Below are 13,928 nucleotides of genomic sequence, written 5' to 3'. Positions count from 1 at the left end.
CCAAAAATAGACATGGCACTATGGGATTCTGTACTTAATTTTCATCAATTCTTATTTCCTTCCTTTTGCAAATTCTTCATTTCATTCTACTTCTGTATTATGATGATTGCTATTAAGATTTTCTGGAACTCAGGCACTTGAAGATGAGGTACAAGATTGTTACTTTTGGCAAAATGTCATGAAGTCCCATTGTATAATTTGCTCTCAAAATGTAGTCATATAAGCTCTTTGTTTTAAAAGTAGCATATCCTGATTTTAAGCAGATAAAGATATGTTTATAAAAGGTTTTTATGTAAATGCTAAAATAGTTCATTATTTCTTGGTTTTGACCCCATTTATAATTAAATAAAAACAGAACTGCATGGTTTTAAAAATAAGAGTTGCATTAAACATTTAAAAATATTCCCCATCACCTGCATATGTATTGGGTTATCTAAAACACGAGAGGAGCTGGGACAGCCCTGGTGACACTGTGGCTTCCCCCCAGGCCTTTCTCCTCCGGCTGCTGAGGGACCTCATTGACAAGCAGACATGGACTGACGAGGGCACCGTCTCAGAGCGAATGCTGCGGAGCCAGCTGCTGCTCCTCGCCTGTGTGCGCAAGCATCAGCCCTGCGTTCAGAAGGCGGAAGGCTATTTCAGAGAGTGGAAGGAGGCCAATGGAAATTTGAGGTCTGTGCTTACCACACAACCAGTTCGTTCATGCTGAAGGGTACCTTTATAGATTTCCATCATCACTGCTAAATGTTGGGAGCAAAACCAACTATAGACAAGTCTCCCCTGCCTCCCTTTTCAGGAAAATAAATTACTTTTTAGGATTTATTTATGTATCTTCCAACTTGAAGTAATGCTAGGAGGGAATGTCTATGCACAAAAATCAAGTATCTGGAGTTAGAATGGGGTTAGAATAATTCTTATTTTATGCATCCAAGGCTACAAAACTTTATCAGACTGAGACCGCACCCTAGACAGGAACAGAGGCCATGCATTGTACAGTAGCTTCTGTGGGTCTCCAAAGTCCCTTACCTGGGGCACACAATAGTTGCTGACGCTAAGTAAAGTGGGATATTCCTATATTTGGAACTTTAATTCTTACTATACTTAGGTATATTTGGGGCTTAAATCCCATCAGGGAAATACTAAGCCAATGGTATACGTGCTTCCATCTAAAGAAATGCTTATAAATGGTGGGCCTATTGGGTTCCTGACATTTGTGTGTGGACTACATCTTGAGTCAAGTTTGAATCTCTTTATTTTGGCTTGAAAAGTGACCACCTATTGAGTCACCCAGCATCATTAAACTATGTTAGACACATAGGTATTTATAAAACTGGCATTTCCCATTCTATTTTTGAGAACTCTACTCACAACCTAATTTTAGATATTTTTTCTTGCCTCTTTCAAAAAATTTAACTGAGGAGGTTATTTTTGTTTGGATTTCCAGGCATGCTTCTCTGGTCATGGGACCAGTTTATCAGTTCATAATTGGTCACCATTCTGCATCCAAATGCAGTTGCTACAGCTCAGACTCTCATCGGGTGTGTTCTTTCCCACAGACTGCCCAATGATGTGACCTTGGCAGTGTTCACTGTGGGAGCCCAGACCACTGAAGGATGGGATTTTCTTTATAGTAAATATCAGTCTTCTTTGTCCAGTACCGAAAAAGATCAAATTGAATTTGCCCTCTGTTTTAGCCAAAATAAGGAAAAGCTTCAGTGGTGAGTAATTCATTCATGCTCATGTGGCCAAAGGGAATTAAGTTAGATCAGATCCTTCTGGCATCTATTTTTGTTCTTTTGGCCAGGAATTGCCTGTTCTTCTGGGAACATTTATGCTAGTGGGCACACATCTAATGAGTATGGTAAATAATTCGGGGTAAGCTGTGTTAGGACTAATCTAAAGGAGCATATATTTTTGTATCTTTAAAATAACAAATGTAGAAATATATAATTTTTTAGACCCTCTTATAAACAGATGAGAGAATATGTGAGAATGTGTATTATAAATATTATGTGTTAGTTCTATTATTACGTAGCTATAGTGAGTTTATCAGGGCTGTGACTACCTATTTATCTTTTCAGTCTTTGTTATTGGCAGGCTAGCTTTTTTTATTTCACAAATTATTTTATGTACTAACTTTCTCATTTATAACTTTTTCAGGGCCTATTCATTGCTAACATTTCTTCTCTTAATAATTCTAGGCTACTAGATCAAAGTTTTAAGGGAGAGGTAATAAAAACTCAAGAATTTCCAGGTGTTCTTAGAGCTGTTGGCAGAAACCCAGTGGGATACCTGTTGGCCTGGCAGTTCCTGAGGGAAAACTGGAATAAACTTGTACAAAAGTAAGTAGTGCCAAAAAATGTGTTGTGACTAGAAGAGTTTCTGAACCTTGATGTGTTTTTCCTTTGTTTGTAAAACAACAGTGATCATCTAAAGGGGGGATTTTGATTGAAGGTACAAAGTAGAAGTACTTAAAATATCCTTAGAAAATTATACCTCTAATTCATTGCTAGCTAATGAATCTGGACAGGTTTTCCACTCTGTCTGGAATAACCCCATCCTACACCCACTGACCCATTTGAAGTCTTGCTGCTCAGCACTGTTGCTGGTTTGCATCTGCCCTTGTCTAACTCATAGCATTACCACCTCTATCATTTTCTTTTGGGTCTTTCATTTTTTATTCAGCTGCTGGTAGATATTTTTTGCAGCAAGATCTTAACCCACTGGAGGGTAGGGATCGTGTCCGTGTTTCATGCCTAACCAGTTCTTAGTTAAGTGGTGTAACACATGAGGCACTTAAAACTATATGTTGAAAGAATAAATATTTCACAATATAACTTGACAGTTTCCATTTCTAGGTTTGAACTTGGCTCACCTTCCATAGCCTACATGGTAATAGGAACAACAAGTCAATTCTCCACAAGAGCACGGCTTGAAGAGGTAAAAAAAAAAAAAAAAATCACTTTTAAGTTTAAGTGACAATTAACTAATAAATATGGGGTAAACAAAGTATTTTAAAGGTGTGATGAGTTAGAAATGGATTTTGTCACTTAGTAGATGTTCTTTTTGGATGCTGTAGTGTTTTTAACATAAGCAAAAATCAATTACAAATTAACTAGTAAAAATTATGTCTCTTCCCAAACACATTAAGAAGTCTTAGCCTTGCCATTACAAGCTTTAGAGCTAAACATTACTTTAAACACTTAATCCCTGTTTTCAGATGTTAAAAGTGATCATTAGAGATATAAATATAACTGAAGTGACCATCCAGCTATTGTGAAAGAGGTAGGTGTGGAATCTAGGTTCTCCACTATCCAAGTTCATGATTTCCTGGTTCTTATTTATATGCCTTCTATTTTCAGAAAGAATTTTAGGCAATTTATAAGGTCCCTATGTAAAAGAAGTGTTAAAGAACAGAAAAGCTGCATAATGTACAGAAAGAGGTAACTGTGTGAAAGTTTATGCTGAGGATAATTTATTGCAAAATTGTACCCTAAATTTATCCCAGGTTCCTAGCAGTCAAAGAAAAACAAAAAAACAGTATGAATTAAACTCATAATCTGTAAGAGGGAACCATATAAGTTTTCCACAAAAGCATACTTTTGTTCTAGTCTTAAACTCTGAGGAATGTGATACATGGGTTGTTTGTGGTGTCCCTTCTATGATGTTTTCTATAGTAGTCATAAAACAAATTTTACATGGTTTTAAAACTGTTGTGTTTAGATAAAACCTGAGAACCAAATATTAGTATTTTAAGAAATGGTTTCATGTGTAGTCTGGTTACACCATGATCTAACTTGATATAGGAAGAGTGCTTTGAAAATACAAAAGAAATGCCATGGCCCTTAGCTTCTGTCCAGTTTTCAGTAGCCTCACCAAGGCCTGTAAAATTAACTTGCACATAATACCTCAGGCTTGGACTGCAGGGAGGGCTACAGCAGAGGTATTCTGTATGATGGCCTAAGACTGTCCATAGGCTGTGACTATCTGGATAGCTGGCCATAGACCAGGTGTGTAGCAACAAAACATTTCATTCACTCACTTGTTCATTCATTTCTTTTCTCATTAATTCATTCAAGACATTCTATCCTTACTGCATGGCAAGCTTGGTTTTAGGTTTTGGGGTATGATGATGAACAGAATAGACAAAGCCCTTGCCCTCATGGAGCTTAAGTTCTACTGGGGCAATCAGACAACTACAAACAACCTTTGTCAGGTTGAAGACAGCAAGGCAAGGTAAGGGTAGAGAGTGACTGGGGTAGGGAGTGGTGCTACATTTTATAAGATGATTAGGAGACATCTGAGTGGACAGTGAAGGAAATGCAGATATCTAGGAGGAGAGTGTTGTGTGCGTAGGAAATATCAGGTGCAAAAACTCTGAGGCAGGCAATGGAGATGAAGGAGCCTGAGATTTTGTCATAGTAGAGACCATTCTACTGATATGTACAACACAGGAGTCATCCTGAGCCCTGCCTTCCCCTTATATCTAATTCATTCCCAAGGCCTGTCAGCCCTGTCTCCGGCATATGCACCATATCTATGCACTTCTCTTGCCCTGTCCCCCATCCAAGCCTTATATTTTACCTGGTCGATGGCAATAGCCTCTTAACTGGCCTCCCTCCTACTACTTGGCCATTAACCAAACCATCTTCCACATTAAAAACTGAAAATCAGCCCTTGACTGACCCCCTTCTTGAAACCCTGCCTGTTGTTCTTGCAGTAAATTCCAAACCACTCCATCCCATGTGCATGCACAAGACTGATGGCCTGGCTCCTGCCCACCTCTCCCGCCAGTTCTCACTTGCTCTTGTTCACTGTCTCTCAAACACTCCAGCCACTCAGCCTCCTCCAGCTCCTTGGCCACCAGCTATTTCTCTGATCTCTCAGACTCTGCACTTTCTTCTCTGCCTGGCTTGCTCTTTCCCCAACTTCTCCCTGCAAAGGTTCATTTTATCCTTTAGTTCCAGCTCAAGGATCACCCTCCCAGATCACTCTGTGTACAGCAGGCCACCCCTCCCCAGTTACTATCATAGCCCTCGTTTATTTTCACAGCAGTATATTTAGAGTAATCATAGTTTACTGCATGTCTTCCTGGGTAGAGTGTAAGCCCCATGAGCATAGGGTGCTCATCTGAGTCACTGCCTCATCCTCAGTACTAGCACAGTAACAAAGACAAAAGATGACTAAGTACCAGTGTAAATATTCGTGAGTAAATGGGTGAGGTTGAGTCCCTGATACCTGCTGGGTTTTAGGTTCTGCATCTTATCCACATTATAGAACTACATCCTTACCTTCCCTCTGCAATATAGAGATGACCCTCATTTAACAAATGAGGAGACTGAGTCCCAGAGAAATTATTGTTTGTTTAACGTCAAAGAAGTTAGTAGGATGTACATGTTTTTCTATTCCTATATCATGCTGCTTATTGCACAAATGATGTCCTCAAGGAGACAGGTTGGAATCAAATACTCAGATGACATGTTGCATTGCCCAAGGCAGATAATATAGGAAAGAGAATTTTGGGTCAGGAAAAATTGGAGGGCAAGGGTTAACTGTCTTTGTTGCAAATCATGTAGGTCTGTTTTTTAGTGGTGCTATCATGATGGGATCCTTCAGGGTTAGACCATTTAACCAACTGGTAAAAGTTATTGATATGCTTTGACTGTTGAAGAGTATCCAGAGTAATTTTTAGTTGCATCTTTAATCTCGGGTTCTGAGAGTATGAAAGAAGGCTGAGCTACAATGCAGGACAGAGAAGCAGATTAAGTGTTTTCTAGGTTGCAGGAGGACATGCCTCTAAGCTCATTGAGAAATTGCACTGAGATATCCTAATTTTAAAACAACCTTGTATCATTTAAAATTGAAATTTGATTTTTCAAAAACCCATTCTTAACTCCATCTTATTTTCAAACTCATAATATATTATGACATGGATTTTTTTTAAAGGAATTAACTGTCTGGAATCCATGCTGAATAAATAATACATCTTGGCCTAGACTTGCTTCTTGTCTACAAAATCAAAAATTGATGGATTAATGCTGTGAAAATTTATGGAAAAATGTTAACCCTTTTTTAAAAAGTATATTTTATTGATTACGCTGTTACAGTAGTCCCAATTTCTTTTCCCTTTGCTCCCCTTTTCCCCCCCGCTCCCTCCATTAAGAACCCTTTATGGTGAAACAGAGCAGCACAAAGATCACTGCTTTGGAAAAACCAGTCTATTCGTTATGTGAGCTTTAAAGGGGTTAAGATACCCAGCAAGGAAACAACAAAAAGGATATTCTTGAAGAGATAACCAAGAGTTTCTTATCTCTCTTAAACCATGGGGAACTTTGTGTGGATTTTATCTTGAGGGAGCAATACCTGAATAGTGGATTAGGATAAAAAAAAACTTGGCAAAGCTTGGGGTATTACCACCATAACTTGCTAAGAACCCCATTCCCCACAGCGTTTCTATAATAACATGCTAGGCCAGGTCCGTGGAGAATGACTACACTTATGTGGTTGAAACTGTTTTGCTTGGCAAAGAAGATACTCTGCACATTCTGCTTTTTATATATCATGTTTTAAAAAATTAAGTTTGCATCTGTCTGTATATCACAGAATACACATTAAGTAGACACACTCAATTAAACCTTAATTATAAAGTGGTAAACAATGAAGTCTTTTTGAATCTGGCAACTGTGAATAAATTTAAAAAGCTGCAGAGAAAAAACACAAAACTTGACATCATGAGGCATGAGCTCATTTCATATAGCTTAAGTTTGTGTACATAATCGTATCCAGACACCTGGCGCTGCCTTCCATACAGAATTTTGACAAATGCTGGAATTTTGGCTTCAGTTTTAACTAGCCTGAACTTATATTTGTATAATGTAATAAAGCAAAGATTTAAAAACTCCCTTTTTTATTTTTCCCTCACAAGGTAAAAGGATTCTTCAGTTCTTTGAAAGAAAATGGTTCTCAGCTCCGCTGTGTCCAACAAACAATTGAAACCATTGAGGAAAACATACGCTGGATGGATAAGAATTTTGATAAAATCAGAGTGTGGCTCCAGAACGAAAAGCCTGAACTGCTGTAACAATTCGGCCCTTGTTGGTTCCTGTGATTTCTAATCACCAGAATTTTGTTGAATGTGAATACTTTCAAACTGGAGATGGCTGTTTTGGCTCCCACCGAATATACTTCCTTTTCCTTCAACTTATTCATTTGACCGGTCCTGTGAAAAGCCTGGCTGTAGATTTTGTGACCAGTGGGTCATGGCTAGCATGTGTTTCAATTTACAGGTGTGGCCCACAATGTAAACCCATGCGGCGGGCTCCTCACCACCACGGAGTAAGGTACCTTGTCCTTGTGTATTTTACACTTACACCCTGCAGTCTCCGAGCCCCTCCTCCCCACGTGTTCTGTGAGCCCCTTGAACACTCTGAACAGCAGAGACCACTGACAATGACCACCTGGATCAGTGACGAGCCAGACTGAGTCCGGTCCACTTGCCACCTTCTCTTCCTTGCTGCACACCAGGGGCGAACTGTAGGGCCCTCTGGCTTGTGGTCAGTCTCCCAAGAGGCCAGATGGGAGCTGGAGTGGGAGCGAGGTGATGGGATGCTGATTCCTAGTTCCCTTGCAGGTTGCAGCCGGTTGGTCTCTGAGCTCTGGAAGGGCGGCCCTCTTTCCCACACAGCCTTCCCCATCTCTGTTCTAGTAACTGCTTCCTTTTCTCACCCCTTCAGGATGAGGGGTGAAGTGGCAGCCTGGCTTTTCCCAGTCCTAGTCATTCTTATGGTTTCCATACAGCCCTGCCACTAGCTTTGCTTAAAAACAAAACAAAACAGAAAAACCTTTTATGGAACCCTCCTCAGAGAGTCCTAATTTGAGTGTGTCATCTAGTTCCTCAGCAGCCCTGACTGATAGATACAGTGTCCCTTCTGAAATAGCAGGCACATTCAGGTCTAGAGGAGAAACCTTTCACTTGAAGTTGAACCTGAGCACTGTTGATCCTTACTTAGGTAGGTGGTGCTTCTCTCCCTGGCTCGTTATTTGGCCTAATAACGTAGTCTCCGGTAAATGATAATGTATTGTGAAGCTGAAAATATTTATTTATATTACTCTGAGAAGTCGCTTATGAGGTTTTTAGTATACTACAAAATTTTCAAGAGAAAGGAATATGATATGAAAAATGTCAAAATAGTGACTTTTCTGACATAAATGTGTTTACAATTCCATTTTTATACACATTGCATGGTTTAATGGTTTGAAAAATAGACACAGAAACAAACCACTGGTAATTTCCACCCCCAGGTATTTTCCTTCTAAAAAACATACAAAGTCAAGATTTTAATGTAAAATATTTTTCTTTAATTGTATTTTATATCCTGATTAATGAAACATGGAAATATTGATTTTTCAGTTTTAGTCACCTGAGGAACCTACTTTTCATTTGCTTTTGGAGAAGTCCATTTCCTAAATAGACACAATACTGCTTCAACAATGTTCAAAACCTTTTTGGTAATAAAAAGTTGTCTGTTATTTACCTCGAAGGAGATATCTGCAATTATGTCTTCCTAATCAGATGGGCAAAAAAGGACTAATTTAGATCCTATAGCATACTCAAGTCATCATTAATCATTAGCACACCCATGTCTTGAAGACATTTCTAATACACAAAAAAGCATATTCAGACTACCTTAAATAAATGTTTACTTTTATAGGCATTTCTTAAATCTCTGGGTTTTGGTATGTCATTTAAAAAATATATGCATGGAAGCTAGTGATACTGCAGCCATATCCTTGCAAACAGATCTGTCAGTCATCTTTTTTACCAAACAAAAAAACCCCTACTTTATACTAACCAAACAAAAAAAACCCACTTTATACTACCCAAATGGAAGAACTAGAAACATAATTAAAATCCCCCAGGAAGCATGTGTTTATTTTCTTGTCAGTGCTTGAAAAGGTCTGTTTAGTCACCATAACACTGGCTTATATTTCCCAGACTTAGAATAATAGAAAAATGCCGGCATCTCTTATGGGATGGACATAGTATTTAATGTTTGAAATCCCACAGGTATATGCATGATTTTCAAAGAGAATTTGTAGAGTATTAACAAAAGTTCATGCCCATTATAAGCAGTATTATTTTTGTTTGTCCTTCCACCAACATTAGACAGTATCGGTGATATTATTTTTAGTGAAGACATCTAAGTCCTAATAAATAAAACCTCTAAACAGATGTTAAGGAAGACTGTGCTCTCTGAAACAAGAAATTCCAAATCAGTTTGATATGTACCTGGTATCTTTCCCTGCATTCACTACCAGGAAATAAAGATGAAATATATATCAAAATCTCATCAACCACATCAGTGCTAGTTCATAAACAATTCATTCAGAAAGATCTCAGAAACCATTCAAAGTTGTAAGACATCAGAGCCTAGTTCTTAAGTTGTTCTGAGGGGGAGCAAATTTTTTAATTCTAAAAAAAAAATTATAAAGCAGAAGTTTGTTTTTGTATTTGGTAAACCTAACTTCCATAAAGCCAGATGCTATACACTGCAAAGACTAGAGTTGCAATGACTTTAAGGAAACAATTGCTGCTAAGGTTTTATATAGAGTGAGTGCAAAACACAGCTTAAGAGTAAACCAACGGAGTTCAAGCCATATGAATATTCCAAGAAGTAGATTTTATTATCTTGGAACTTGCTATGCAGTGACTTATAGTCCATATCTTGCTCTTCTGACTTGATTCAAGTCTCAGTATGTTTTGTATACTAGCTACAAAGTGCAGAAATCCTAACCTCTGGCAAAAAAAAAAAAAAAGAAAGAAAAAGAGAAAGAGTTCAACCTGAAAAGCAGTGCGGTGCTTCCTGGTCTGTCCAGGTTACCTATTCATTTATCATTAACAGCTCGAGGAGAGATATGCATCCAATGTACAATTTTTTATATCAGACTTATAAACATTAACCCAAAGAAACACCAAATACAGTTCAAAAGCCCAAGAGAAAAAGGAGTAATAAGAAATCAGGACAGTGAAGAATGTTTAAAGCATTGTTTTACAAATGCTAACAACAGCAAAATTAAGTGCAAATGGAAAATACTAATGAGATTTACAGGCACTGTGTGTAGGATGTGCAAAAGTTTGCAAAGGTGTTTCCTTTTCTGCGAGGAGGGGTGTTGCTTCAAGAAACTGTCAAATATATCTCTTAGAAATATAAAGGTCCTTTCTCTCCGAACTGAAGGCAGTTTTTAAAAATTCAAAGTTTATCAATACTCCGTACAATAATAGCACAATGTGAACCAGACATTCAGTTTCTTTCCAGGAACAGAGTACGAAACCAATGTTTAGAATATCAAAAAAACTCATCAAATACCACCGTCTAGAAGCCACCCAGAAAAATTTGTTGTCAAAGCCTTTTGTTCTTCAGAAGTCACCATTCACCAGCTGAAGATTTTATATGTAGATACCTTGAAAAATTCAAAGAAAAAAATCCAGTGAACCACTTTGGTATGTAATTTTTTTGTTACAAGGCACCATAAATGGTAACATTTTGCAAAAAGTGTTGTATAACAGACCAGAAGGAATTTCCTATATGTGAATATGAGAGTGGATTATTAAATAGAAATTTAAAAAAAAAAAATTTTGGGAAAATCTTAAGAGCAGTTCTAATCAGTATACCCCCCCTCTTTACAGGAAATAAAGGTGGACCATGGTGAGAGAGCCAAAGCCAATTTAACCTATATTTTTATTTCTTTAGGCTTTGGTTGGAAAGCAGTGATAAGATTTTATGGCTTAGAATAAAGCCTTTTCTTTCTGAAGTTAATAAGTCTCAGCTCTCAACAGAGAGCTCAGAGATGCTCTTATCCATACAAGCTCCTAAGTTACATAAAGTAGAATCAAACATAGTATTTTATTTTCCCAAACTAAGATGAACAAAAGTGGTCAATCTTTCTTTACCCTTGGTTCTAAAAACCCTGCAATTTCCACCAGACCCTAAGGGGTACTTCCCCCCACCCACCACGTGTTGATACCAATAACATAAGGACATTTCACTGTAAGAGGTAACACAACATGCTAATTTTGCTTTGCCACAGTAACCTAGAATCAAGAGCATTTGAGTTTCAGAGTCAACTAGACTTAAATGGTCATTTTCTGGCCTAATATTTTAAAGAGCCCTTAATTATAAGATTAATGGTTTTTAACACTCTAATAGCACAATCATCCCACTCAGTGTTTTTCAGGGAATTACTCTATAGATTTTGCAATGTGCATTTCACAGCAATAGTATGAAGAGAACATGAAATACTCAAAAAGTAGATTTAGTTTCTCTCGCCTGTAACACATAGGTTATTAGAATTAGAAGGTCCAGTTGCCTTCATTTACAACAAACACCCAACTTACCAAATAGTGTGAACTTTAACTTGTATTTTTTTTGTCACCTTTTGGCTTGGAGGTCTCCTCCATTGCCTAAAAGAGAAAGCAAAACCATCAATGAGCTCGCTCTTTTTGGATTAAGTATCATAAAACTGATTAACCAGAAGATTCTTAGGCTTCTCAGAATGAAAGAGGCAAAAAGATGGTAGTCAGTTGGGGAAAATAAGATGGCTATTTCTAATTATCTTTTTTATTTAGCCACAATATTATGAATTCTTCCCTTTTAAGTTTATAAACTAAAAATAACCTTAAGTGATTCAAATATTTCTATCTAGATTTTTTAAGACCAAGGTAATTGAAGAAAAAATACACAGGTGTTCTTGGATGGTATTGTTCATACATCCTGTGGTGATTCCTTTCCCTGTAAGGGGGCATTACTGGCCAGCTAGTCCAGTCAGCATACAGGGTTATTATGTGTTCTGCTTTTCATGAGAGGGGTGATCATGTACTTTGTATAACTGAAGTTAAATAATAAGCAAATTAATTTATTTGAGGTAATGGCATGAACAACTAATTATCAGCCTGTTTTTTTTTTTTTTGTATTCTTCATGGAGTTTACTATCTCATTTATTGATGTATAATTGATAATATAATATTAGTTTCAGGTGTACAACATAATGGTTCAATATTTGTATAATTATGAAATGATCATCACAGTAAGTCTAGTTAACATCTGTCACCATACATAGTTACAGAATTTTTTTTCTTGTGATGAGACTTTTAAGACCTTTCTTAGCAACTTTAAAAAATGCAATATAGCATTATTAACTATAGTTACTATTTGTTTCATTACTGGAATTTTGTACATTTTGACCTCCTTCACCCATTTGATCCATCTCCAGCCTCTAGAACCACCAATATACGAGCTAGTATTTTTTTATGCTTTGTTTTTTTTAGGTTCCATGTGTGAGATTACATGTTGTCTTTCTCTTATTTCACTTAACATAATGCCTTCAAGGTCCACCCATGTTTTCACAAATGACAAGATGTCATTCTTTTTTATGGCTGAAAATATCCCATTGTGTATATATACATCACAGTTTTAAAAATCCATGTATCCACAGATGAACACTTAGGTTGTTTCCATATCTCGGCTGTTATAAATAATGTTTCAGTGAACATGGGGGTACACATATCTTTTCGAGTCAGTGTTTTCATTTTCTTTGGATGAATAACCAGAAGTTGAATTGCTGGAAAATATGGTAGTTCTAATTTTTTGAGGAACCTCCATACTGTTTTCCAAAGTGGATGTACCAATTTCATTCCCACCAACATTGTACAAGGGTTCCCCTTTCTCTACATTCTTGCCAACACTTATTATTTCTTGTCTTTTTTTTTTTCCCCATTGGTGTCTGCATTTTTCTTTTTTCTTTTTATTATTTGGTTTTTCAGTTACAGTTGTCCCATTTTTCCCCCATTGCTCCCCCCACCCAGCCCACCCCTTCTCCCACAATCATATCCCTCCCAGTTGTCCATGTCCATGAGTCTTTTATACACGTTCCTTGACTAGACCCTTCCCTTACTTATCCCCCTTCTCTCCATCCCCTCTCCCCCCTACTGACTGCTATTCTACTTTTTGTCCTATTTAGTTCGTTTGTTTGTGTTGTTCTTTAGTTTCCTGTGTTAGGTGATATCATATGGTATTTTGCTTTCTTTGCCTGGCTTATTTCACTAAGCATAATTCTCTCTAGTTCCATAGCCATCCTAACAGATGTAAGGTGATACCTCATTGTGGTTTTGATTTTCATTTCCATGATGATTAGTGATGTTAAGCACTTTTTCATGTACCTGTTGGCCATTTGTATGTCTTTTAGGAAAAAAAAAAAAAAGTATTCAGAGCCTTTGTCCATTTATTTGTCAATCGAATTGTTTGCTTTTTGCTATTGAGCCATTTGAGTTCTTTATGTAGTTCGGATATAAACCACTTATCAAATATATGATCTGCTGATATTTTCTCCTATTCAGTAGTTTGCCTTTTTATTTCTTGAGTTTCCTTTGCCATACTTCTAAGAAGCTTCTTTTTGGTTTGATATAGTCCCACTTGTTTACTTTTGGTTTTGTTGCCTTTGCTTTTGGTGTCAATTATATAAAATCATCACCAGGACCATCCTGAAGGAGCTTACTGCCTATTTTTTCTTCTATGAGTTTTATGGTTCAGGTCTTACGTTCAAGTCTGTAATCCATTTTGAGTTAATTTTTGTGTATGGTGTAAGATAGTGTGGTCCAGTTTCATTTTGTCTATGCTTGTCCAGTTGTATATTTCTTTGTCTTTGTCGTAAACTAATTGGCCATATATTCGTGGGTTTATTTCTGAGCTTGCTATTCTGTTACATTGATCTATGTGTCTGTTTATGTCAATAGCATACTGGTGTTTTACAATTATTTTTAAATTAAAGTTATTGGGGTTAACATTGGTTAATAACATTATGTAAGTTTCAGGTATACTTCATAATATATCATCTGTATATTTCATTGTGTGCTCACCACCCAAGTCTGGCCT

The 13,928-nt window shown here is 37.1% G+C and overlaps 2 protein-coding genes across 5 annotated transcripts in view; one reads left to right on the top strand and one right to left on the bottom strand.

Moving 5' to 3' along the window:
- The window catches only part of ERAP1 (endoplasmic reticulum aminopeptidase 1), a 35,793-nt gene extending 27,253 nt beyond the window's left edge, over positions 1–8,540 (top strand). For all 4 annotated transcript variants that reach the window (XM_090276512.1, XM_090276515.1, XM_090276514.1 and 1 more), the window contains 5 exons: positions 488–672; positions 1,557–1,718; positions 2,202–2,342; positions 2,859–2,940; positions 6,926–8,540. In XM_090276512.1, coding sequence (XP_090132638.1) covers positions 488–672; positions 1,557–1,718; positions 2,202–2,342; positions 2,859–2,940; positions 6,926–7,081 — 726 coding nt within the window. In that variant the 3' untranslated portion in view covers positions 7,082–8,540. The remainder of the gene's footprint in view (positions 1–487; positions 673–1,556; positions 1,719–2,201; positions 2,343–2,858; positions 2,941–6,925) is intronic.
- A 1,121-nt stretch (positions 8,541–9,661) lies between these two features.
- Positions 9,662–13,928, bottom strand: part of CAST (calpastatin) — a 131,951-nt gene continuing 127,684 nt past the window's right edge. Inside the window, exons 34-35 of the mRNA XM_090276516.1 lie at positions 11,396–11,461; positions 9,662–10,461 (exon numbers count right to left, since the gene is read on the bottom strand). Of these exons, the coding sequence (XP_090132642.1) occupies positions 11,411–11,461 (51 nt within the window). The 3' untranslated portion in view covers positions 9,662–10,461; positions 11,396–11,410. The remainder of the gene's footprint in view (positions 10,462–11,395; positions 11,462–13,928) is intronic.

Source organism: Furipterus horrens, unplaced genomic scaffold, assembly GCF_987537825.1.
Source record: "Furipterus horrens unplaced genomic scaffold, mFurHor1.1.pri manual_scaffold_5, whole genome shotgun sequence".
Classification (NCBI taxonomy): domain Eukaryota; kingdom Metazoa; phylum Chordata; class Mammalia; order Chiroptera; family Furipteridae; genus Furipterus; species Furipterus horrens.
Note: the sequence above shows the minus strand (reverse complement) of the source record. Positions and strands in the feature narration are given on the sequence as shown.